Source organism: Emydura macquarii, unplaced genomic scaffold, assembly GCF_026122565.2.
Source record: "Emydura macquarii macquarii isolate MOO-44397 ecotype Brisbane River unplaced genomic scaffold, CSIRO-AGI_Emac_v2 contig_2422, whole genome shotgun sequence".
Classification (NCBI taxonomy): Eukaryota; Metazoa; Chordata; order Testudines; family Chelidae; genus Emydura; species Emydura macquarii.
Window position 1 is genome coordinate 37,898,717 of NW_027132559.1, and position 26,717 is coordinate 37,925,433.

Consider the following 26,717-nt stretch of genomic DNA (forward strand, 5'->3'; position numbering starts at 1 on the left):
AGTTGCAGTACCCAATTTCAAGGGATGACCAGGGCATGGACCAAGGCTTTGACAGCAGAATCACAGGGCAATGGATGAATGTAGGCAGTGTTAGACAGGGAGACAAAGATGGACCACAACAGATGTTTTTTCTTGATTTGTGTAATGCCTGGAACAGTATTGAATTGTACAATTCTCTGTAGCATTTTCAGAAAGGAAGAAATCATATGAAAACATGGTTTGATGCACGAGATTTTTGTACAGCTATAGGAGGAGATCTGGCCACTATCCACAGTGAAGAAGAACAAAATGTAATAAATAACTTGTGAGTATCTACACAGCTCTCATTCCTTCACTTTAAATGTATTCAATGAAAATAACAAAAAAAATATCCTGTCTGAAAGAGGTCATTTCAGCTAAAAATCCATACATCTGTATCATGGTTCTTATTCAAATATAAACTTTTGTGTCACTTTTTAAAAAAGATGGGGATTGGTTCCAGCATCATTTGAACCTTATATTAAACAATGTGTCAGATTTCTGAGCTGTGCAGATTACTGAGTATCATTTGGGAACTTCTATAAGTTGGTCTAGAGTTAACTGAAGATAGTATAGCAATATATTCAAACAACAGACATATATTTTTATTATTATTGTTTATTTCTTATTGACAGCACCCAAGAATATGGTAGGGAAGAGAAAGCAAAAGACAGGCCCCTATCTTTGAAGATCTTACAATCTAGACTTTAAACATGATACAATGAGTGAGGGTGAAAAATAACAGGTGAAAGTGTTTTAGTAAGATCATGCAATTACTCAGTTTAACCATCTGTACATCTTTGTGGTTGTATCTTTTTTATAATTTTTATTTATTCTCATATTTTCTAATGTATCAAAGACTGCAGAGATGAGGTGTGAGAAGGGATTTTAATGAGGAGAAGGGGTGGCCATGCAAACAGGGATGTGTCAGGGCAGCATGGAAACACAATATGAGAAAAGGAAAATAAGGGAGCATCAAGGCTGGTGTCACTAGCAGAATAGAGGGGCAAGATGGAGAGTCAAAAAGACAGACTCAGATATGCACTCTGGGGCTAAGTGATGTAGGCCCTTGAAAGTGAGGAGACTTGGTTAGACTTGCTATGCAGATCTGTGTGGAGCTAGGAGTTGGTGGATTCAAAGAGGAGGTGAAGTGTCCTGAGCAACAGAAGAGATAATTTTGGCTGCGCGTTGTGAGTGGGGTGGAGCAAGGTGGGTATCAAAATGACTGGAGAGGAAAAGTTAGCAATAGTGAGCTGTAATTAGGACCTGAATCTGGATTTACCCCTTGTGATGGACAGGAAGGGATTTTTAAAAAAAAGTTCTGAGGGAAGCAATGGGTTTTGTTGTGGCTTGGATGTTGGGGGAGGGAAAAAGGAAGATGTCAAAGAGGACATTCAAGTTGTGGTCTTGCTTACAGAGAGGATGGTGCTATCATCAACAATAGTGGCATTAAGGTACTGCTGAAAATTTGAGACTGGAGTTTTACTTGTGTTGAGCTTATGCAGATGATGAGTCATTCAAGGGTCTGAAAGACAGGGAGGAACGTGACACTGATCTGTAGGAAATAGATTCAGTGTAGAACTGGTTCAAAATGCAGGGGGAGGAAGAGAATGAGGTTAAAAATTTCAAATCCCTTTGCATTCCACAGGTGTGGAACAATTTTTCATTTATTCAATTTTTTTCAAGAAAATTATCAAAAAAATTGGCTTCAAAACATTGATTTTGGAAAACCTTCATTTTCTCAGGTTTTTGGGGGGGTTTGGTTTTCCTGCCCTCTTCTCCTCACTTCTTTTCTTTCTTTCCTTTCCTCTTCTTTTTACTTTCTTCTCCTCTTCCCAACTTTTAAAAATTTTTGCAATGGAAAATTGGGAAGGGGAAAGGGAAAATAGAGAAGTGGGGATGGAAGAATGATTTTATTGTTTTGTTTTTGTTTCTCTGATTTTGTTGAATAAATGGAAAGTTTTGAAAAAAATGAATTTTTTTCACAATTTTTTATTTTGAAAAAGGCCATTTATCCACACAAAATATTTTTCATTGGAAAAATGTCAATCAGATCTAGTTCAATGAGTTAAAGTTTATATTTTGGACTCTTCTGTAATTAGTAAGTGGATGAACCACTTTTAACACTGAGTCAATGTGTGTGGTAACTCAGAAGTTGGGGCCTTTCCTGCAAAGAAAGTATAACTCGACCTACTGCCATGTGGGGTACAAAAATATTTGTCTGGGGATGCTGGAAATTAAGTAATTTAAATTATCATGTTAAGGAAGCAAAATATTTCTTATGCCTTTAGTAGTGGATATTAGAGATTTTTTATAGGAAACATTCAAACTTGTTGACATGCTGCAAGTCCTAAAATGTTTTGTATATAATGACAAGTATGCTTTGATTTATATACCATCCTCTCTCTCTATATTTATATATAATATCTTAGGGATAGAGTTCATCTCCATAAATCATACTGGATGGGTATAAGTGCCTTTGATCCCGACAGAGGATTTACTTGGAGTGATGGCTCTCCAGTGAGTAATTCAGTGTTTTGCACCAGAGTTGGCTTTCTGAATTTACAATATAGTATTTTATGCAATCTTTACTCGACCTATTTCTGCTTCTATCTTTTTTCCATCTTAAGCTACCCTATGTGAGCCTACAACTGCATTTACATGAGGCAGTACCTCTGTTACTCACCATTGCAGGATTTCTTATAGTGGAAGTTGATCAGTGTTCGTCACTATTGTAGCTGCATAATTTAGTAGCTTTAAATAGTTTGCTTCAAGCATTATTTTCTTTGCATAAGCACCCAAAACTTTCCTATCGCTTTGGAAAATCTAGAAGTTTACCAGGGCCATGGGGAGATTTCCGACCCTGCCAGCTGGAGCAGGTACAGAACTTGGATTCTTTGCAAGAGTAGATGTCTAATATTTGGGGCTTTATAGAGAATATTCAGTATCTTAGTTTACAGACTTGGTGTCTAGTACAAAGTACAAGACTTTGAACTACCCCAGTGAAGAGGTCACATTTGGGAAGGGGCAGGAACCCTATTGCTTGGGACACTTTTGGCCAGATGACAAAGCACTGGAAAATGCTCAGTAGGGAACAATCCTGCACTGGTCACAGAGATGGGTGGAATGGGATGCAGGGGTAACAAGGCTTTCTCATCTCTAGCTTCTCCTATTCTCCCAGCTTTGCTGAAAGTTCCTCTTGGGGTATAACACTGGCTCCCCCAAGGTGCAGGCCTCCGCCTCCTCTTCACTCCATTCTATGCATTATCTTTTGCATCACTCTTCCAACCCTCATTATTATTATTATTATTATTGAACATTTATAATGAGATAGTACTAGAAGCTGTACAGACAGATATAATGTGGTCAGGTGATGTTTGTCCCAGGGCCCTTGTGGTGACAGTGGAACAACTCCAGCAAAGAGAGTCTGTTACAGGCAAAAGGCTGACAATACCTGCACCAAAGTCCCCAGTGCATGCTGGGAACTGTGACTGAACTGTTTTGAGAGCTGATCTTGGCTGAGTACTGTCTTAGATATCCCAAGGTTTCCTCAGTTTTTAAGTTGCTTGTCTGGGTTGATAATGACTCCTGAAAGGACTGCTGTGAATAGCCTAGTTTTCCATGCAATGAGTAGTATAAAACCCAGAGGGGGATGCTGAGTTCATTGTACTCTGTGCGCTTTGGAGGGTAGAACTCCAAGATGGTCAGGTCTAAAACCATGCTCAGGTGTTCCTATATCTCCAACTGCTGGAAGTTGGGACTGAACAGCAGGGGATGGGTCACTCAATCATTGCCTTGCTCTGTTCATTCCCTCTGAAGTGCCAGGCACTGGCCACCATCAAAAAACAGGATACTGGGCTAGATGGACCATTGGTCTGACCCACTATGGCCATTCTTATGTTCTGAGTACCCTTCAAAGTAGCCCTAATAGGGTGCATTTGAGTAGTCTAGTCTGCAGATGACTGACTAGCTATGGTGACTACTGCATATGAGAGGAAAGGTGCCAACAGAAGATGGTAAAAAGGCAATGCCCCAAAGTCATGGCAACCTCATTCCATCAAAATTAACCAATCCAAACACATGGGCTCCACTCGCAAATATTTTATTTCATCTTAGCAACATCTTAATTTGTTACTAAATTTTTTTTGTAACATTGCCAAAAGACTGGACACTCCCTAGCTTGTTCATTTTGTTTAAACAAAACAGTTTGTACCAGTCTCTTTGTCTTCATCTTTTATTTACTGTTATAAATCATTTTATATAATCGGTCAAACTAAGCTTTTTTTATCTTTCACTCATTTAATAGACTGAAGTCAACAAAACCCGAACTGGCACACCACCCAATGTTAGTCTCTGGTTGAATCATCCAATCTCCTCCTCCCACATCCCAACAGTAGCAAAACTAGGTTGTAGCCTCTAGTAGCTCCATCTTTATAGCCCATGTCATGGTTATATCTTTATTGACGGGCTAGACACAACTTTTTCAGCCCATTAATGTGGCTTGTAAATCAGCCAAAAGAATTACAAGGTGTTCCTCCTTCACCTGAAGAGAGCAGAGTATGCTGTTTTCGTAATACTCCCAAACTTTACTGTCCCAATGGGTGCAAGATTAAGAGCTGAAATCAAAGTGGGTTCCTTCTCCCTTGTAATGTAGAGCACAACCACTGTTCTTCTTTGAAAGGAAAATAGTCACAGAGTTGTGTTTCTTCCAAAGGTAAATTATGAAAACTGGGCAGATGGAGAACCCAATAATTATGAAGGAGATGAAAAATGTGGAGTGTTCAATGGATACACTGACATGCAATGGAATGACTTGTTTTGTGAAACTTTGGTTGACTGGATTTGTCAAATAAAAAAAGGTAGTATTACTTCCTTCTTTAAATTAAAATATTAAACAAAAACAGTAGAGTCAGTTTGATGGACTGTTCATAAGGCTACATGCAAACAGAGCGAGGTAACACAGTGGGTACAAAGGGGAAAGTGGTAATTCAACTCTCTGAATTGAATTAAAAGGTTCCCTTCCATTATGACTATGGGATTACTTCACTCGCTGTTCATGGCCTGATGAAGAGACCACAAGATAACAGGGTCATCAGCTGATATTGCGAATTTAATGGACAACTCTTGTCTCTCTTATGGGACATGGAAGGGTCTGAATGCTAACATATTTTAGCTGTTGCAACTTCCAGATTTGATGGAAAGTATTTCAGTGAAAATGTATTGAAACCTAGTGTGTGCTTAAGCACAACAAAACACTTTATTCATTTCACTCTAAAGACACCATTATCCTTTAAATAGGAGCCAGGGATTTCACCTCCTGAAACATGTTTTAGGACACACATTAGAAAGTGACTTATGGTCTATACTCTGTCTTCTGAATATCTGAAATCCAGTAGTTTGAGGACATGAATATGTTCTTTAAAGTTAACCGTTAATTGGGCTTAAAATGATATTTTGCTGAATATTAAATGTTCTGTCATACATTCTTATGAATTGTGTCAAAACATGAAAAATGTGTTCAATACCTCAGGGGTTTATTTTCTTATTCTACATTAAAATGATAATTACTGTATAAAATAAATTTCATTGACAGAACATGCATGAGATATGTAACACATCCAGATTTTATTTTATTTTACAGGAGCAACATTAAAACCTGAACCAAGTACCTCATTTGGTAGGTTTTGTATTTCCTGTTACCAGAAAAATATTACCATATAATGATTCTCACCTGTAGTACAGAGACTGTACATGTGCCTTCATTATTTATCTTGCAGAATATACATATAAAGCCAGTGAAGATGGATGGGTTATATATGAGGACAAAGAGTACTATTTTAGCCATAACTCTTTGCCCATGGAAAAAGCCAGAGATTACTGCAGGAAGAATTCTGGAGATCTTGTTGTCATTGAGAGTGAAAGTGAAAGGAAGTTTCTGTGGAAATATGTAAGAAACATATTTACTATTTCAGAAATCGGTAATTCAGTGCAGCACACCCAGATATTTCTCATAATCTGCTTCTGAAACATTGGAAAGTGTGCACTGTCATGTCATATATCTGCACCACCTTGTAAGGTCCTGAAGATGACATCCAGGAAGGGTCAGGGCTTGTCTACACTTGCAAATGTACTGAAATAAGTATTCTGGAGCAATTGTCTTGGTAAATTTCCAAGTTTGAATAAGCCCTCAGCTTCTTTACAAGAAGTGAAAGACAGTGCAAGCTTTCAGTTGCTAGCTTCTAGAGCTGGTCCAGAGATTTGTTACTCAACATAATTTTGACTAAATCAGGCATGCAAAACTGACCTTGAGTTACTGAGCTGTCAGAACGTGAAAATTTCAAAGTGGCACAACCATGGGATGCCAGGGAGCCGCTGAAACCTCAATCCATATTAAAATCATGGAGACACTGTTCTGTTCTGAAAGAGGATTTTTTCTCTGCTATTTTGCACCATAAATTGTGGTGAGGTAGAAGAGGAGAAGGTGAGCCATGTATTTACCATTTGAAATCATTTTTACCAAGACAACTGAGAATTAGAGTTGGTTGGGAAATTACTTTTTGCCAGCAAAACAAAATTTTTGTATGTTTGTCAACAATTTTCTTTGAAATTTTTCAAATTTTTATTGAAAATCTAAAAGACAAAAAGGGTTGGGTTATTTGAATTAAAAACTGGACATTTTTTGATGTTGATAGACTTTTTTCCACAAAAAACTTTCCATATTGTGGAAGAAGCTATTTTATGACAATAATAAAAAAAATATTGTGATGGAAAATTTCCAGCCTTACAGAGAACTCTCACTAAACTTTTCCAAAATTTACTTTTGCTTCGTTTTAAAATTTTTCCACCAGGCAGGTTTTCCTGTATTCTAACATCTTTTAATCTGACTCATTTTCATCCTGTTCTACTTTTCTTTTTTACTTTAACATTGGCAATCAGATGAAGGCCTTGTATTGTGAAGATACAATCCATCATATGGCAGATTGTCTCCACCATTAGCTAGTTAACAAATCATTGCTGACTCTGTATGCTGTACAATAGATACTAAACCAGTTTGGTGAAAATTACAGATATTTTGATATATTTAATTAAAATTTTATCTTTATGTTTTAGAGTTTCTATTATGACTATGGGGATTGCCTTTATATTGGTTTAAGCGTGAGCCTTGATAAAAAGTTTAGGTAAGTAAACAATGAACATCAGGCCTGTAGAACATAGTACAACAAGTTGTCCTTAAGGGGCTATTACAGTTTTGATTTCAAATGTGGGTAATATTTGTTTGGGACTCAATCTGGACACAACGTTTCCAGAATATACTTTTTCTATTTAGAAAATAAATAAAAAAAAATTTATGGAAGTTTTAGAGAGAAAAGTTAGTGAATAGACAAAAATATTTAAAAGTTCAGCAATTTTGTTTGACCTATAAAGTTTTTTCTGCAAAGATACCCATCTCATCTAATCACCACTCATGGATCTGTGCCCCTGTGCAGAGCTCAGTTCCAAATTCTAATCAGTTGGTTGTCAACAGTGAGCCTCTGGCATCACTCCTTTTTACTTCTCAAAGAGTCAGATCTTTCTGGCCATGACTGATGAAAGATCTCTCCTGTGATCACAACCGGCATTCCTAACCTCACATCCATGATGCTTGATCATATGGCTTCTCTGACCCCACATGTTCTTTAGAATTGGTGTTTGTCTCCTTACTTTGTTGAAAATCTTTTTTCTAGTTCAGATTTTCACCTAGACACTGAGGACGTGTGTATACTAAAGAGTTTACAGAGGCACAGATGTACCAATGCAGTTGCACCATTGTACAATTGTTCATGTAACCACTCTATGCTGATGGGAGAGAGCTCTCCCTTTGGCATAAAAATAAAACCACCTCCATGAGAGGTAGTAGCTATGTCAATGGAAAAAGCTCTCCCAACATAACACTGTGCACACCAATGCTTCTGTCAGTGTAACTTATGTCACTCAGGGGGGTGTTTTTTCACACCTCTTGAGTGACATAAATTACATTGACAAAAGTGATAGCGTTGACATGGCCTAACTCTCAGGTCTTGTGCTTCTTGCATAGCCAACAGCTTTGGGGCTTCATCTCTTTTTATTCTTTATATCCATGTGCTGACATTCTCCCCTAAGTATTAGCATGCCATCTTCAGCTCCACATGTCACTGTGACCCATAAGAGCCAAAACTTAATACCTCTGAGTTCACATTGCTTACCTGGAAGATCATTTCCTGGTGGCAACAATTTCAACATCTAGAGTGAATGAGCTACAGGCTTTATTGACTTACTTGTTTTCCTACAAAATTCTTCAGAGATTAAGAAGAGCTATGGACACCCCCTGAATTTCTCCCAAAAGTGTTGGTGAATTCTATTTTCCTGTGTCCATGGGGATCCAGGAAGCCCTTCTCTACTCCCAAGGTCTGTCTTTTCATACATCTTTCTTTTCCCATCTACAGCCATGGACTGAGAGACAAAGTGTTATGGTGCCACCTACTGGGATCCCTCCTTTGGTTATTTCAGTCACAGCCACTCTAAGCCTTATCTTCAGCCACTCTCTCCACTACTCAGGATGCCTTATTTTTGCAGAAGGCTTTGTATGACTTTCATTAGAATTTATGGAAGTCCAACTAATGGGCAGTAGTTCCAGAAGGCAGTCCTCACTTCTGGAGCTACTGCTTTGTACACCCACTGTCTGGGCAAATTACTTATTGGAAATTCAGTTTACCACAAACTCTTCTTCTCCAATCCTACGTTTCACCCTCCTCCTTGCCTAGTGATTTGCTGCTGCTTGTCTGTTATAATATTTATCTCAGTTTGTTGTATGCTGTTTCTTCCTCTAGGGTTCTGGAAGCTTCTCTAACAAGAAGCAGTATGTTTACAGTTATGCACAGTCTGTTGAATTTCCTAGTTGCATTTTACTTTTAGAGATGTTCAGAGAGTTGTATGGGCTCCAAAACTGGGAATGTTCTGAGCTGGGTATCTTTGAAGAAAAGATAAAAATAGTTCACCTGTATCTGAAGCTTTCTGCTGATATGGAGCCTTGGCACATTACTTGCCCATCCTCCTCCCCAGAAGACTGGGATTTTTTTCCTTTTTTAATTAGCTCTTATTTTGGGAGTATTACACCAACCACTAAGATAAGTAGTGTTTGTTCGATTGCTGAGAGCAGCATGTGTACAGTAAGGGTGTCTGAGATGACTCCTCCTGAGAGACTATAATTTTAGACCTGCTTGGGCCCAATGAATTAGGCCTTTGAGTTGAGGAAATTTCCACTAAATCCACATGTAGGGGCTCAGACCCAACAACTTACAGAGATGTATGTGTCCAGAGAACAACAATTACAAGAAAGTAATTATTTCAGCTGGCTGTTTTAGTAATGTGTTGTGATCCATGAACTCGGAGAAAATATACAGGTGGGGAAATAGAATGTATCTATAAGAAATGTGTTAGTATATTTATCTAAATGATATACATAGTTGATATTCATATAACACTGAGCTGTTATAATTCAAATTAATTTAGTTATTATGAACAGGGATAAAGTAAGTTTAAAAAAAAAAAAAAGAATATTCTCGACTTGAGCTCCAGGACTATGGCCATATTATTTCCATTAATACTAATGAAAGTCACACACAAAGCCACAAGCTGCTTTTTAGTTATTTTTAGCTAGAATTTCTGTAACGTAAAATCAGGTGGATTACTGTGGCCTTAAAAAATAAAAATGGACCTATCCAGTAACTACTGCTACATTGTTTCTTTTAGCTGGATGGATGGAAGCCCAGTAAACTATGTAGCCTGGGCTCCAAATGAACCCAACTTTGCAAATAATGATGAAAACTGTGTGGTCATGTATACCAATACAGGTGAGTACAGTAGTAGTTCAGTGCTGTAACAGCTCTGCATTGTGTAATATAGGAGTGTATGTGATACATTTGTTTCATGTAAAGTCATTTGTGATATTAAGTAGACTGATATTGAGTGGGATTGTCAAAAGTATGTAAATGACTGTGGAGCACAATTCACACTAAAAGATGCTTTAGACACTTTTTAAAATCTCACCCTTTGTTGGCAAGACACTGGACTGAGACTCAAGAGATCTGATTCAATTCCTGGCTTTGTCAGAAACTTTCTGTATGACCACAGGCAAATCAGTTAAACTCTGTGCCTCAGTTTCCACAACTCTCAAAACAGAGACAATAACATTTTGATTCTCCTACACTTTGTCTTTCTTATCTATTTAGAGCATAGCTCTTGAGGACAGGAACAGTCTCTTATCATGTGTTTGTGTAGTCCTTAACTAAATAGGGCTGCAGCCTTTGTTGGGACCCATACACACTACCATAACACAAATAATTAATATAAGTTTATAAGTATTTTATAATACAAAAGACTGGGCGGAAGGGGAGAATTTATACCTAATATATCCAAGCCACTTAGGGTATGTCTACATTGCCGGGCCTGCACAGATTGATGCCGCAGGATCGACTGAGTGAGGTGTCCTTTCCGGTCGATGCCATAAATCCACCCCTCCCCCCGAAAGAGTGACGCTGCGTTGATTGGAGGGCATCTCCCGTCGATGCAGTGCAATGGAGATGCCATGATATGGTAATGTAAGTCTATGGGAGAGACGCAAGCTACAATATGTAGCTTGCGTCTCTCCCGTCGACCACCGGCATCAGTGTAGACCAGGCCTTAGTCTCTTCTGTGCCTCAGTCCCTCATGTGTAAAATAGAGATGAGAATAATAATACTTCCCTCTCTTGAGAGGATAAATACATTAAAAATTGTGTGGTTCTCAGATATCATGGCAGGGGGATTATATAAGAATCTTAGATTAATAGTGATAGAGATAACATACTAAAACAAATTAAAGAATAGTTAACCTACTGTAGTAGAAAATGATCTTTGTGTCACTGCAGCTTCATCTTTATGTGCAGCAAATGTTGGTTTCATATATTAAATCACCTCAAGAGGCATCTTTAACTCACATCAATCTTTTATAAGCTTTTTCAACATTTTTCTGTCATTGATTAGCATTGTTCACTCACTTAACCGACTTCCCTCTTTTTTTCCCCTCCATTCCTTTTTGATCTGCACTATTCTTGAGTACCGGCCAGCTGTACAAAGCAAAGTCCTGGTAAATAGCTATTCCCCTATAGGAGTTTGCTTACATACAACCACAATATATGCTTGATGTAGAATGAGAGGGGCTTGTGGGACAAGTACTAACTGACACTGCTTCAAATACGTTCTAAGATTACTGTCCCAAGCATAGGATAATTGTGGTGTGGCTCTGTGGAGGCAAACCCTTCCAAAGAAAAGGAGTTATGGGAGGTACTTCTCTTTATTCTGTGAAGCAGGAAGATTGTGTATGAAGTAACTTCTATATAGGAAGATTGTCTTTAATCAAGTTGTATGTCATCTATGGGGACCCCGTGACATTTTTTTATTAGGGCTAGTCAAAAATTTTACATGGAAATTGTTTTTCAATGGAAAATTGGGGTTTCAGTTACACAATATTTTTTGCAAGAAGTGTCTGTTTTCCATACAAAGTTTTTTCATCAAAAAGTGAACACTCCAAAACTGGGGGGCAAAAAAAGATTTTTGTCTGAAAACCTTTTTTATTTTGATTCTGAGTGTCACCGAGGTGTCACGGAAGTGTAGTTTGGGTGCCTCATGTCCTTATTCTCCTTTATGGGCTGTGCCCCCAGCTAGACTTCATCTCTACTGATGCACCTGAGCCATGTGACTGCCATGATGCTCTCTCCCTTCTCACCGAGATGTTGTCGCCTATAGAGGAGAATGGGAGCATGAGGCATTTGATCTACAACTCATATGAGACACTGCAGTGGCATTTCAGAATTGAAATATTTTGATGTTCAGATGAAATATTACATATTTAGATTTTTTTTGACATACACTTGAAATTTTCCATGGAAATTATGAAAACAATCTTTCTTTCTTTTTCAACAAAATTTTCCCTTTGGGCTGTGATCACCCAGACCAGTAAGTTGTTCTATCACCACCCTGCCTTGTAAATTTAGGACCTTAAAATTATGCTGCTGTGGTTCAGAGCTCTGACACCAGGATCAGCCCCCAAGCATAAAGGTCTCACCCTAGCTTCCACCAGTCTTGTTACTCTTTTCAGAGTGACCTTAACAGCTTTTCTGGTCCTGAGTCTCCCCAGATCTGTCCTTCCTGAGTTCTTAACTACCAGACACTCAGACTTTTCCTTTTTTTGGTTCATCACCTCTGAAGGTGTGAAAAACACCCCCTCCATGCAGTTATCAGTTCACTTTGACACACACACTCCACACAGTTTGTATAGCAGAGACTTGCTTGAGGGAAACATCAACAAAAAGTTTATTTGATAGAAAAATCAGTTTCAAGGATGAATGAGTAAGGGGAAGCAAACACATACAAGTTACAAAAAAAAAAAAAAAATAGGCATAAAGATGCAACCATAGGCTTTACACTTTCTAATTTGATACATTCCCTTTTACTAGTACAAGTTATCTTTTGCCTTTGAAGAATTTCCCAGCATGCACCTTATTATAGAAGGGATCCAGCATTTCACAAACAGCTTCTTACTTAAAGGCTGCTTCCCAGTTTCTGGATGCCTTTCACTTCAAATCCCTTCCCTTCTAATAGAGTTAGCAGACTCTTTCTTTCTTGCTTGCAGAACATGGTGTTTCATGGTGGGGAAAATTCCCTCCTTTCTTAGTTTTCCAAGACTGGTGTATTCTTTTCAGTTTCAAGTTGTTTCAGTGTTTTCCCATTAACTCTAGTGGCCCACTCATTTGTCTTTTCCTGGATTGTACAATGTTAGGTACTCACATCTGCCCTAACCTGTCTGATTGCTTCACCGCCCTGCTGTGAGGTAGAGGTGAAGTTGCACCACAGTTACAATTACAATTTTCTACACACGCACGCACGTACGTATGTACGTAAGTATACATATGTCATATACGTACATATATATGTTGTATACACTATGAGATATGTCTACAATAGTTATGAATGTATATATACATTCATAACCATAACTTGCAGACATATCTCATAGTAACAATCAAGTTCAGAACATTACAAGCTTCCATAAAAGATCTTCCTTGACATATTTTTATAGCATTAAAACATTGTATACAGCCAGCTGATTCATCTGTTTATTCTTTGGGATTCATATCCCCTGTTCTTCCCCTAGAGTGCCATTTTCTAACCAGCTGTACTTTCTATACTTTAATCACCATAAGAAGGGGTAGATTTCATTCCAGTCTTCATGTCGTCCAGGGATTTACTTTCCATATTTAACATATTTCAGGTTCATGGAATGATCTAAACTGTGGAGCTCCAAAACGCTTCATCTGTGAAAGGCTCAACAGTACTGTTCGTTCAACAGTTGCTCCCACGTCACCTGCACCTCTAGGGGGATGCCCTCAAAACTGGCTTTTGTTTAATAACAAGGTACAGTAGCAAACATCTTCCATATATTTTATTTGCAAAAAGAACTGAATAAAAATGTATTTTGTCTTTTATTATTGTAGAATGGGTTTAGATTATCCAAAGGTGTGTGTTGATTGGCTGATCAGGCCATTCTGGTGACATTATATCCATATTTAAATAATCTAAGAAATGAGTTTGTGAGTTACTGTAGGTTTTAAATGGCTTAGGCTCCAATCCTGCAATAGCTTTGCAAATGCTTAATTTTAAAAAGATGGTATAGCTCACCAAATGTATGCTGTTTTTTCTGTAATTTATATTTGCTTTGATACATGATCAGTGAGCAAAAGTGCCACTTGTCAGCATGAACAGAGAATGTAAAGCTGCTTCTCAACTAAAGTGAATTAAAAGAAAAAGAAAAAAAAAAGATCCATAAATCTGTATAAAGCTCTCTCTCTTTCCCAAAAGGACGTATTCAGTATTAGAGACTATAAATACAAGCTTTCCTGAATGGGTTTACATTGATTTGGAACTGTCCCCTGATGCACAAAAAGTAGATATTTATGCGAGCACTTTCTGTCTCTCCACCGTGTAACAAATGTAGTGCTGCTTTACATTCACTCCCCCAGGCCTTGTTCCCTAAGACGCTGTTACCAGTAGATCATCCAGGAGACAGTGGAACTGTACAGAGTTCACTGTGATGAACAATCACCCACAAGGCGCCAGCAGCAGCAGCATGTAAGAGTATTGTCTTCCACTGGTGGTGCTGCAACTGTATCATCCTAAGAAACTTAAAGTCACATTTATGCTAGCTAAAAGTTCTTTGAATATAAAGATATCAGCACTAAAAGAAGACCTTACTGTCAAAAAAAAAAAAAAAAAAAAAAAAAAAAAAAGACAAAAATGTCAAATCTACCTGTACTCTATGGCCTGAAATGCTCAGATGAATAGAGACTGGATAGAAGGATATTTGACAGGGTTACTGTTCAATGAGCCATTCAAAATGTATCATTCACACTCCCTGTAAGAAAAATGCACTAGTGATACAAATAGTTACCCTTTTACCATTGGTGGAAAAAGGGTTGATGGAAGAAATATAAAAGTGGGGGGAAAAAATCAACCTTTACTTAAAATGTTCAGTTTAGATTCTTCTATACTAGAACTGTAAGACTGGGAAATTATTTTCTTTCATAATGCATTTACCCCTCTCCTGCTCCCCCTCCTCCGACCCCACACTTTGCACTGCAATCTTCTGGCAAGATGAGAAGGGTTATTTATATCCAAGATCAAATTCTTTGCTATTTCACTGCTAATAAGTATATTTCCCTCACCATTTTAAAAAGGCCAGAGAGTACTTTTATCTTTAGTCCTTTAATTGATAAGAAAGCTTTTCCTCTTCTTTTATTATATGTTTACTTTGTGTTCTTACAGCTGTTTTCTGCTCTCTTAACCACTAACCACTTAAGTTGCTCACTGGATGCTAAAGAAAAGGAGTTTTTATTTTAGTTTTCCAGTGTGTATATTTTCTTTTTGTAGATTCATAGATTTTAAGACAAGAAGGGACCATTAGATCAGCTAGTCTGACCCCTGTGCAATACCAGCAATCGATCTTGCTCATTTCAAATATTTATTTATTTATATATTTTTACAATAGACGCTGTGAAATGGCATCAAATTACAACCTTCAGTATACTTTTCTTTTTCAGTGTTTCAAAGTATTCGGCTTTACTGAAAAAGAGTTGTTGACGTGGCATGCTGCACGAACGGCTTGTCTAAAGTTGGAAGGAAACCTGGCTTTCATATCAAGTGAAGAAGTGCAAGGTACAATGTATAGGCTTTTTCATACTAGATGGGACATCAACTAATTCCCATAATACACAAGTTAAAGATGTAAAGCTTCAGTTTTTATAATAGAACCGACTACTTTTGCTTAAAACGAATAATTATGGACACTTAAGTTGGATGAGAAAAATGTAATTTTGATAACATTTATGCACATGTATTATTGGTTTTCCTAAGTCACCTGTTTTAAAAGTCCCCGTCTTGGAGATAGTAGTAGTAGATAGGCTGGTCCTGTAATTGCAAGTGCTGTAATGTTAAAATTTGATGCTTGGAGTTCATCCGATGATAGATTGTGTTTTTAAAATCCAGACCCATGTATAAGGGAACTATGCACATGTGTAAGTACCATTCAACATGAGTAAACATTGCAGAATTAGGCTTAGGGAAAATGATAGCTAGACACACCCAGCTTCTCATTTAACTACCATGGCAACCTTCTCAGCTGTGAAGTTGCTGGTCTCCCTATTTTTTTAGTTGCCCACATAGTGCTTCCCATCCTGGTTTATTTGCTTCATCTTATCCCTGGTTTTTGTTAGCCTCTCCCAAGCTCACTTAGCAAGTCTAGCACTGCCTCTCACTGTCTGCCCTGCTCTCTCCATCAGTAATTATGCTTGCTGCTTCTCTCTGCAACAGCAAGCACAATCCAAACCCACAGCTGAATAGTCAGACTGGGCTATTGCTCTGCATAGATCTCAAAGATGTGCATGCATGCGTAGTTCCTGCATAATTCAGTATGGAGCTTGGGGTCCATGTTTCATAACACTAAAAGTCACCTGAACACTGTTATTACCTATTAAAGAGAAAAAGAGAGTCTGTATCCAGAATGGCAATTCTCTATATGTCATATTGTAACACACCAATAATGCTACACAGCACACAAAATACCATTAGTCTATTTTTCTTGCACTGTGCACTGATACATGTTGTGCCTCCTGAGAAACTCTTTTGAGATATTTCTGTGTACTAAAAATTTTCAATTTTTAAAATGATCTGGTTTATTTTAATGTCAGAGTAATATACATTCTTTTCATTTTCACCATCAGACAATATGATATAGCCATTAAAACAATCTTGGGTTTTTTTTAACTATTGTTCCGGCTCTGGATATGCTGGTGTCTCCATGCTTTGTTTGTAAAAATGTTTGTCTTCCTTTAGCCTTTCTCATCATCCACTTCCAGGATGCCTCAACTGATACATGGATTGGACTGAATGATGTAAATTCTGAGTACACATTCCTATGGACAGATGGAAGTGGTGTCTACTATACAAATTGGGCCGATGGTTTCCCAAATTATCGCAGTCAGGTAAATGCGGGTTACAAATTATCATTAAATCATCCGAAATTTAGTATGGTCAATCAAGCCATATATAATCTGCACCATTTATTTCGATGTAGGCTTTTTTCCTCTAACTTATTGCTGTTGAGAGTAAAGTGGTCATGCTGCAGAGTTTCACCTCTTTTACAAGCACAAAGGGATAGCTATGTCAGGTTACAATAGAACCAGGTTTTTGGAGCTTCATTTTCAAATATTTCTTTACAAAAGCCCAGAACTATATTTGGTTGATTCTTCACTATACATAAAGTATTTGCAGATGGTAAATGTCACTCTGGGGTTTTATTTAAATGTCAGTTTTAGCTTTTTAGCTTTTCTCTGTGTTACAAAATGAATCCAAACAAATGGATGTAATAAGGTCCATATTCTGCAAACCTTTCTCGAGTGAGTAGACCCATTGACTTCATTGGGACTAGTCAGGAAACTCACATGAATAAAGGTTACAAAATGATGTGACAATAACTGTATAACTTTGGGGCCTTGAAAGGCATTATTAGAATTAATTACAAAAATCAGAGGATGGTGTGTATTTATAAATATGCACCAGTGCTTAAATTATCAAAATAAATACAATTGTATGAATAAAATCAGTTGCACAATCTGTTGCACACATACACAATGGGAAATGACCGCCTAGGAAGGAGTACTGCGGAAAGGGATTTAGGGATCATTGCGGACCACAAGCTAAATAGGAGTCAACAGTGTAATGCCATTACAAAAAAAGCGAACATGATTCTGGGATGTATTAGCAGGAGTGTTGTAAGTAAGACATGAGTAGTAATTCTTCCGCTCCACTCTGCACTGATTAGGCCTCAACTGGAGTATTGTGTCCAGTTCTGTGTGCCACATTTCAGGAAAGATGTGGACAAATTGGAGAAAGTCCAGAGAAGAGCAACAAAAATGATTAAAGGTCTAGAAAACATGACCTATGAGGCAAGTCTGAAAGAACTGGGTTTGTTTAGCCTGGAGAAGAAAAGACATAGAGGGGACATAACAGCTTCCAAGTACATAAAAGCAGGTTAGACAAACACCTGTCAGGAATGGTCTAGATATTACTTAATCCCGCCATGACTAGATGACCTCTTGAGGTCCCTTTCAGCCCTATGGTTCTATGATTCTATGAAAATCCCCAAATGAAGAGGAATCTGTGCCACACCTCTTGTTTTCATCTTCTTTTTTCCCCTCATCACACGCTTCAGAATGAACTTCTGCTGTGGGCTTTGAAATTTTCCCCAGCCTTATGTCAACTTATTTTAATAGCAAAACATAACTGGCTAAGGTTCAATAATAATTTAAATGGCTAATGTGGAATAATGGCTGAAGTTCCATTTGTTGTGCTCTTATTTTATTGTCTTGACTAAGCATCTCTCATTTTAACAATAAAAGCGTACAGCCGATAGCGATCTAAACTGAAGGAGGTGAGTTGTCACAACAGCGCCTTGAACAATAAAGAAGTTGATTTTAAAAGGCTGCCGCAAGGGAGAAGGTGCAATTTGGAAATGACACCTTAACAACACAATATCAAGCCTAATGAAATATGAAGCAATTCAATAGATAACTAGATGATGTGGACCAGAGGGGACATAAATAGTGACAGACGGATATATGTGTGATTGAATCACCCAAGATATCTAGGTCTGCCGATGCAGAAAGTAGAGGATTGTTTCTTGTTTGCTGTTTGATTATCTTACTCATTTAGGTATCATTTTCTCCTTAGGCTGACTGTATTGTTATGACAAAGGACCCTATTAAGGAAACAGGAAAATGGAAAGATGCAGACTGCCAAACTAACAAAAGCTACATATGCCAGAGAGACGCTGGTGAGTTAGTTTTCACTAACCTTCCAAGTTAATTGCATTAAAAACTTTACTGTGATTTTTAGATTGTCTTGTGATTTAAATGCTGACTTTCCACTTGCAGCACGTCACTTTTGGCATCTACATGAAATGAGTTTCACAACCTCAGGTGCACTGGTGAATATTTTAACAAAACAAACACAGAGCCTGATCTCTAATACATTTAGCAGCCTGGCCTATAGAAACGCCAGCATGTTCCATGCAGCATCCTGTTCTTACATAGATACAAGACTGGGAAGGCACTCAGGGCCAGCGCTGTTTCTCCCCCTGCAACCTGGTCTAGCTTGGGACCCCTCCTCACCCTGAAGAGCAGCCCAAAGGGAAGCTTTAGAAGAGCCCCCCTACAACCCAACAGACCCTTGAGGCCAGCACTAACATTGTTTGAGCAGAATTACGTTGGCTGGAATGATTAGACTGGGTGATGTGGAGCCAGCTGGTTGTGAAAGGATTGTATGAGGAAGAAGAGGGGGGTTTTTAAGTGTTAGCGCTCAGAGATAGTAGGGATGGCTGCTTGGAATGTGTTGACTGGTGTTCTGTGTGAGAGAGGATGCTGGTTTGTGGATGAGGGGCTGGGGTGCGAGGCAGAGGGGAGGCAGAGGGATAATGTTGGACTGCCCAACCTGACCACTTTTCCTCCTAGGTCCTGGCCACAATACAGCTAACTCTGCATGATCTCCCCAGGAGATGGTTGGTGGATGGGAAGATTGTGTTCCCACTTAGTACCCATACAACTGCATCAGGACTAATCGTGATCTGGTGCATAGGGAGCCATATGAATATAAATTCATGGGAGAGTCTGGCTCAGTGGCAGCCCAGTCAGAGCAACGAGGACCATGGCTTTTTATAGAAGAACACCAAGACAAGTTTTTGTCACTAAGGTTATGGCTGTGAGGTGCAGCCAGTCTTAAGTTCTCTTAGTGCTACCTCGCTTAAATGTTTGAATGGTGCAGACATTTGTTGTTCAATGGAACAATATGTCCATGTGCTACAAAACTACTTTGCCATGTGTTCATTTTGTGTTGTTATTTTACTACAGATCCTAAATTATATAATTCCCAAACAACTGTTCCAGTCTCTGGCTTTACCCGTTATCGTAACAGTAGCTATTCACTCATCAGTTCCAGAATGAACTGGGAAGAAGCACAAAAAAACTGCAAGGCCGAATACTCAGAGCTTGCCAGCATTTTAGATCCCTACAGCCAATCATTCCTGTGGCTACAAGTGTTAAAGATTGGGCAGCCTGTATGGATAGGTCTTAACAGCAATGTGGTAAGAACATCCAATAAGTGTGAATACGCTGCTGCTGCTGCTCTATGTCAAAACAGACTTCCCACATTCCTTACTTAAGTGTTGTCTGCAGTTATTGCCAAGGACTCAGTCTTATGTGCTTGCTTTTGCCTCATAGTTAAGCAGTGACTGTGAAGGGAACTCCCACTGTCCTCATCAGTATGGTTCAAAAGCAGCTTAAGCTGTAGCTCATGAACAGTGGGAGCCATGGAAATGGGCATGAGGGGAGACACGGAGAAGGGTGTGTGAAAGGAGACCGGCTGCAGGTGGAGTTATGCACAGGTGGAAATAGAGTTGTCTTAACAAAGTGGTTGAAAATCCCCAAAGTCTCTAGGCCTGATTCACTGAAGCTGGTGCTTGATTGACACTGATGAAGGGCAGGCAGTATTACTGTTACTTACCTTTGGCATTTCCATTGAATTGGAGCAATTTTAAATTCCAGCGGAGAATGACAAAGGGATGCATTAAATCTGCTTATCCTCTGGCTTCCTAGGCATCACACCATTCCCAGTTCATGCCACCCACTTTGAATTTCACTGGACCCCCAGACTTTTGGAAGAATGTGGGTTGAAAGTGGCGCAGGCCACTTCAGGCTCCCTTCCTGGCAGACTTCACTCCACCAAATGCCTGCGCAAGTATAGAACTCAGGCTGGGAACACTTTGGGTTGAATTTACTGTAGACGCTCTACCACTTCAGTTGTTTGTTCCAGTGGTTAGGATTGATTAGCAGTGATACCCCGTCTCAGTTTACTTGCATTCTGAATTAGTTCTCGCAACCATTTTGCTGAGAAGCTTTAGTCCCTCTGTATTTTGATGCAAAGGCTTTAAATCTGGTAAGGGCTGGTGTCCAGGATCTGCCGCTTGCCCTCCCCATGAAAATCTGCCCAGATTTGGCTATTAGCCTCTGAATATCTTGGCTTACCCATGCTCAACAGAGACTTGTAAGAGTTTGGCAGCTAAGTTATCCAAATATTCCATCTGCAGTGGGCATGCTCCATTCCCTCACAGTATTTGTGTACAACCAGCCTGAGTTTGTACCATCCCTTCCTCACAGAACAGCTGTGTGCGTGCTCCAGTCCCAGGCTGCAGGGCCAAAGCCAAGACTTTCTCTGAAATTGCTCCTTCAGCCAGCCAGGGGGCATTGAGGTGCCAGGCACAGGAACCATGGGCAGGGAGTCTGCCACTCTTGTGTTCTCCTTGCTTAACAGCGAGGAGGAGGAGCAGGAGGAAGCATGGCTGGAACTGCACAGGGCTGAGCTGCTGAGCCTGGGGAGAGTGGGACGAAGATACTTGGGGTGGTGGGGGACTGGAACAAAGTGTTGGAAAGGGTGGGCCATGGAGCTGGGGAAACATGAGGGACTGGAACTGGGTCAAGAAACTGGGGCAGGGGAACCTAGGCGGGGAGATGGGGATGGGACGGGACAAGTAGCCAAGGGATGCTGGAGGGAAGACTGAGATAAGGGTACAGGGGGTTGGAGGAAACTAGGACAAGGAGTTCGGGAAGATGGGGAACGGACAAGAGGCTGGGGGTAGAGGGGAGACAGGCTGAATCAAGGACAGGCTGGAGGAGCCCGGGACAGAAGGGGTCAGGCTTGGGGAGGTCAGAGGCAAGGGTCTGTGACCACTACCCAAGAGTCTTGAGTCTCAACGTTCCTCTGCTGTCAGCAAATAGTGGCAAAATTGGCTGACAAATGTGTGCCTCTTCTCCCTGTAATGGCTGGCCTACATAGAGGATGTGGCAGAGGTCTGGGCTATGGATCCAAAGGTTCTAGCCCTGCTTATGACACCCATGAGCATGGAATTTATGTTTTTTTCAGTTTGCTTTAAACAAACAAACAAAAAACTAGGAAAATACATATAGAAAACTATGTTAAAAGAACATTAAGAATATTGCTTGTGCAACCTTAAAATGTGGATTCCTTGTACCTATGTATTATGATATAGTCTTAAATCATCTGGTCACACACTATTTTTTCCACAGTATCCCTGCTTCATTCAGTGCACAGACTGGACAATGCTCATTGAATGACTCAGGACTGTGCTGTGAATGAGGCTGTTGTCTGTAGGACCACTCTGACATATGTTGCACAAATTAAAAGGTGTGTGGCTGCAAGGATGGTCTCGTGGTTTTGGCAATAGAATACCCTCTTGGAGAAATGGATTCTGTCTCTGCCCTGGAGTCCCTGTGTGATCCTGGGCGAGTCACTAAATTAACATTTTCACCGGTGGTCACTAAGGCAATGTCTACATGTGGATATTCAAAAAGTTAAGGCAAATCATCTAAAGGTGTGAAATCAATGTGCACAAGTTCAAGTGCATTAAACCCCTTTGTAGATGCTCTCACTCAGGAGTAAAGTGACCTTGGTTTGCTGTAACTTAATCCTCCTTGAGAGCATCAAGATGGGAATTTAATGTGCTTTAACTTATGCATGTTAACATCACACCTTTAGTCGATTTGCCTTATCTTTCCTGAGTGTCCCTGTGTAGGCATGGTCTTATTATGTGTGCCTGTTTTCTAGGTGCTCAACTTGGGACATCTGGAACCTGTTTTGCAGAAGCTCTGAGCACTCACAGCTGCAACTCAAGTCAATGAGATCTGTGATTTGAACATATAAAGTGCCTTACAATGCTAAGTTACCTGAAAAATCAGGTCATATGCATCACTCACTGGGCAGTCAAAATTAGTGAACACCCTTGATATGAATGTCTCTGTGCACCAGTTCCTCATCTGTCAAATGGGAATAATAATATCACTTCATCTATATTAATATCACTAATGTTTGTGAAGCACTCAGATACTATAGTGAAGAGCACCATAAAAAAGTCCAATAGGAAATAAAGAATTCTATTTTCAAAGCAGGATTTGAGTAGAGTGTTGTAAATAAGGCCTGGGGACATATATTGACCAATAAGGATAAAATCTAATACTGAATAACTGCTCATTCAGTGAGCCCTGTCCATTCTGTGCACTGAATGAGGCAGGAACCCTGTGGGAAAAAGTAGTGTGATATCATGTAATTTAAGATCATATAATGCATATACACAAGGGGGTTGAATTAAAATTGTACAAACAAACTTATTTCTAGCATATGAGGTTGTGAGTTTGTGACCTTAATGTTCTTTTTTTAAGATAGCTTTTGGATGCAATATTATCTTAATTGTCTTTTGTTTTTAGACCGCTGGCTTTTACAAGTGGACTGATAACTGGAGAATCAAGTACTCTAAGTGGGCCAGTGGGGAGCCAAAACACAACTTAGCTTGTGTTTATTTAGATGTTGATGGGACCTGGAAGACAGGGTCTTGTGAAGAAAATTACTTCTCTTTCTGTAAACGGTCTGATGGTAAGCAACTGAATTTAGCAATTTTAATTAGTGAGCTTCGAGTTTAAATGCATTAAAGGCTTGATTAGTACTATATATAAATTATGAATGTGGCTGTTGATATGTGTATTCTGCTCTAATATTGGTTTCTTTAAAGGGAATAGTCATTAATATAGTTCCTTGGTACTTGACAGAAGTTAACTAGTGAATTCTAAAGATTTTTCAAAGTTCATTTCACATACTAATTGGTGCATTATGCCACTTTGTTTTCAGTCTCTAAGCCATGGACCCACTGTTGCACCCCTTGCTTATCCAAATACTCTGACTTGAATGAGAGTTTTGGATGCTCAAGAAATGTAGAATGGGGCCTTTTCTACTCATGTACAAATCTGTCAGTCCAACAGGAAGGATAAATGGAGATTTATTGGAAAGTCTAGTATCAGTGAACATTGGTAAATGCATGCCCTTTTTTTAAAATACGAAAACGTTGTACGTTGTTGAAGAAACACATTAAATTCTAAATTGGGAGATAGAACAAGCAGATTGCAGGTAGCCAGTGTAAACAGTAAATATAATTGTTGATAAAGAGTAGGAAAATGAATGCTAGAAATATGTAACTGTATTCATATCAACCAGTCTGATGATAGATATCCTAAGGTGTTGATGGAATAAACTTATGAACTTGTACCATGGACAAATGTTTGTGGAAAAACCATGGATGGTTTAGTTGGTATGAACTGTAGGAATTCATATGTTGTGCTGAAAATAACTAATTTTCAAATACTTTATTTTAAAATATGCTTTGTTAGTATTTGTAGAATACTATGGATAGAAAGTCTGATTTTGAGAAGTGGCCTGTGATTTTGAAGCTAAAAACCACAGTTGCAGGCACAGTTTCTGTTCATTTTAGCCATATACTGTCCTTGATCTGTATATGCAACTCCCATGAAAGCTAGTTCCTCTTTTACATAACTTAGATATCCATGGGAGTTGCATGCATGAAGAAAGGGCAATGCTGGTACAAGGCCTAATCTGACTAAATGTAAAGCATGCTGTAGTGCAGCTGCAACATTTATGAATCGCCACTGTAAGATTTTCCTTTATGACATCATAATCAAAATAGGAGATGTATAAGGCCTGATTCTCCTTTCTGCTACACAAGTTTTAGTCCAGTATAACTCAGCTGAAGTTAATGCAGTTACTTTGTAATGTAACTTTACCACAGTAAAACCTCCGTGTCAGAGTAGAGAATCCAGCCCAGTAGAAATTACTGATGTTCCATGAATGCCTGAGGTTCTTTTTCATGGTATCACAGTCAAATTAGTAGTGGCTCTTTATAGTACAGTATATGTGTGTTTTCAGTAACATTTCTGAGAAGCCCTTATGGATTTCATACAGCATGTTTTCTTATCAGTTGTAGCCCCTACTGATTCTGCACAACTCCCTGGAAAATGTCCTGCATCTGACATACGCAGATCTTGGATTCCCTTCCATGGTCACTGTTACTACATTGAGTCCTCCTCTATGGAATCCTGGCCCCAGGCTTCCATGGAATGTGCTCAATTCGGTGAGTGTCCTCTTTTCTTAAGATAACAGTTTCTTGCAGGCTCACCACTTATTTTGAGCACCAGCCACCACTATCTGCCCTCCAGCCACTTGATCATATATTCATAGTGAAAAACTGGGGCATTATAGGGAAGTGGGAGGGTAGGAAAGAGGTTGGTGGGGAAGCTGGAATTAAAGAGAACACTTTCACCCCTTTCCCCCTTTCAGAATGAAAACTGGGAACCTTTACAGTAAAAGGTGGGGTGAAATAACACAATGTTTATCCATCTGAAACCCCTTAATCCTCTTACTGTCTCTCTTTTAGTTTTCCTCAATTGATGAGCAGAGCCACCTTGTTAATTGGTTAATAATTCAGTCCTTGAACAATTATCTCCCTAATTTGCTCCATGTGGGGACACTCACCAAATACCCAGAGTGGTGAGTCAGTCGAAGGCTACTCACACTTTGTCACAAGGCCACTGGTTTGAACCTTGCATAGGTTGAGAGTGAATGAAGCTAGTTGCTATGTGGTCAATGTTTGGTATTAGACATGGTGCGCTGGCCATTCAGGGTTTGAGGAGGGAACACATCTGGGCTGACAGCATCCTGAGCTGGTCCCTGTAAATAAAACCCACTACCTTGTATGTATGCAGGGAGGAACCAGGAACAACAGGGATTAAGAAGCTTGGTTTACTTCTCTGGTGGCCTTTGTTATCCTGCCAATTAACCCAGCAGCAAGTATTTAATCAGCTGACTTTCCATGGGAAGGAAGCTGGGAGTTCAAGATGCAGGTCTAGAAGGACTGTAGCCCAGGCACCTGGGAAAAAGAATTTGTATTTTGAACCCTCTTGGTTTCCTTTTACTTGTTGCAATTGAGTGAATGTAAAAGGAAACCAAAAGGGTTCAAAATACAGATGCTTTTTCCTGGGCTGTGCCAAAATGAGAGAGGTTCTTGATATTTTGTTCTGTTAAAGCTCTCATGAATTGAGCTCTTCAGGAACAGGAGATCCGATTGTTAGCCACAACCCAGAATTTTATGTGGCCTATGTGAAATGATTTGGTGGTCTCAGTTTAATATTCCTCAGACAGATGTTGGAACCCTCGTGTGGCAAATGCACCAAAAAGGCAAAAGATGGTGGTCTCTTGTAATAATTGGGCCTACAAATTTACCCTAATTGTGAGTTCAACTGTAAGAAGTGAGTAAAAGTTCATAAAATGTCACAATAACTTATGACAATAAATGTTAATGGGAAAAGGTACAAAAGGGAGGCAGACTAAATAGTCAAAACAAAAAGGCTTACTGATAGAATTCTAGTACTGGGCTGAGAGAGTGTCTGGTAAATAAGAGACATGTGGGACTGAAAATCAATTAACCAAAATTGGTACAGTGGTTATTATGCCTAATTGGTGGACAAAACGATAAGGGGATGGATTATTCCACCTATCACTCACTTATGTGGTCCTCAAAAAGAAACTTTTTGGGGAAAAGCTGGCTGCCATGATGCTGGCTGACTGAAAGATGAGAGATGCAGAAGGAGTAAACTTTACTATCATGGATACCACCCCCACCATCTCCTGGGACCCTTGGAGCTATCGGGCTTATATTGTACATTTGAGATCTTCAGAAAGATCTTCACCGGACCAGGCCAGACAAAGACCCAGATGATTGCTTTCTATGATGAGGTGACTGGCTCTGTGGATGTGGGGAAGGCGGTGGATGTGATATACCTTGACTTTAGCAAAGCTTTTGATACGGTTTCTCACAGTATTCTTATCAGCAAGTTAAAGAAGTATGGGTTGGATGAATGGACTATAAAATGGATAGTGAACTGGCTAGAGCATAGGGCTCAACGAGTAGTGATCAATGGCTCCATGTCTAGCTGGCAACCGGTCACAAGCGGAGTTCCCCAGGGGTCGGTCCTGGGGCCGGTTTTGTTCAACATCTTTATTCATGATCTGGAGGATGGGGTAGATTGCACCCTCAGCAAGTTTGCGGACGACACTAAGCTGGGGGAGTGGTAGATACCCTGCAAGGTAGGGATAGGATACAGAGTGACCTAAACAAACTGG

The 26,717-nt window shown here is 39.4% G+C and overlaps 1 protein-coding gene across 1 annotated transcript in view; it reads left to right on the top strand.

Annotated features, from left to right (window-relative positions):
- LOC137162463 (macrophage mannose receptor 1-like) overlaps nucleotides 1–26,717 on the top strand; it is a 61,200-nt gene that overhangs the window by 20,275 nt on the left and 14,208 nt on the right. Inside the window, exons 13-26 of the mRNA XM_067562316.1 lie at nucleotides 183–304; nucleotides 2,451–2,538; nucleotides 4,733–4,877; nucleotides 5,660–5,695; nucleotides 5,796–5,965; nucleotides 7,129–7,196; nucleotides 9,787–9,887; nucleotides 13,345–13,487; nucleotides 15,170–15,284; nucleotides 16,461–16,609; nucleotides 18,357–18,459; nucleotides 19,532–19,764; nucleotides 22,958–23,123; nucleotides 24,517–24,669. Of these exons, the coding sequence (XP_067418417.1) occupies nucleotides 183–304; nucleotides 2,451–2,538; nucleotides 4,733–4,877; nucleotides 5,660–5,695; nucleotides 5,796–5,965; nucleotides 7,129–7,196; nucleotides 9,787–9,887; nucleotides 13,345–13,487; nucleotides 15,170–15,284; nucleotides 16,461–16,609; nucleotides 18,357–18,459; nucleotides 19,532–19,764; nucleotides 22,958–23,123; nucleotides 24,517–24,669 (1,792 nt within the window). The remainder of the gene's footprint in view (nucleotides 1–182; nucleotides 305–2,450; nucleotides 2,539–4,732; nucleotides 4,878–5,659; nucleotides 5,696–5,795; nucleotides 5,966–7,128; nucleotides 7,197–9,786; nucleotides 9,888–13,344; nucleotides 13,488–15,169; nucleotides 15,285–16,460; nucleotides 16,610–18,356; nucleotides 18,460–19,531; nucleotides 19,765–22,957; nucleotides 23,124–24,516; nucleotides 24,670–26,717) is intronic.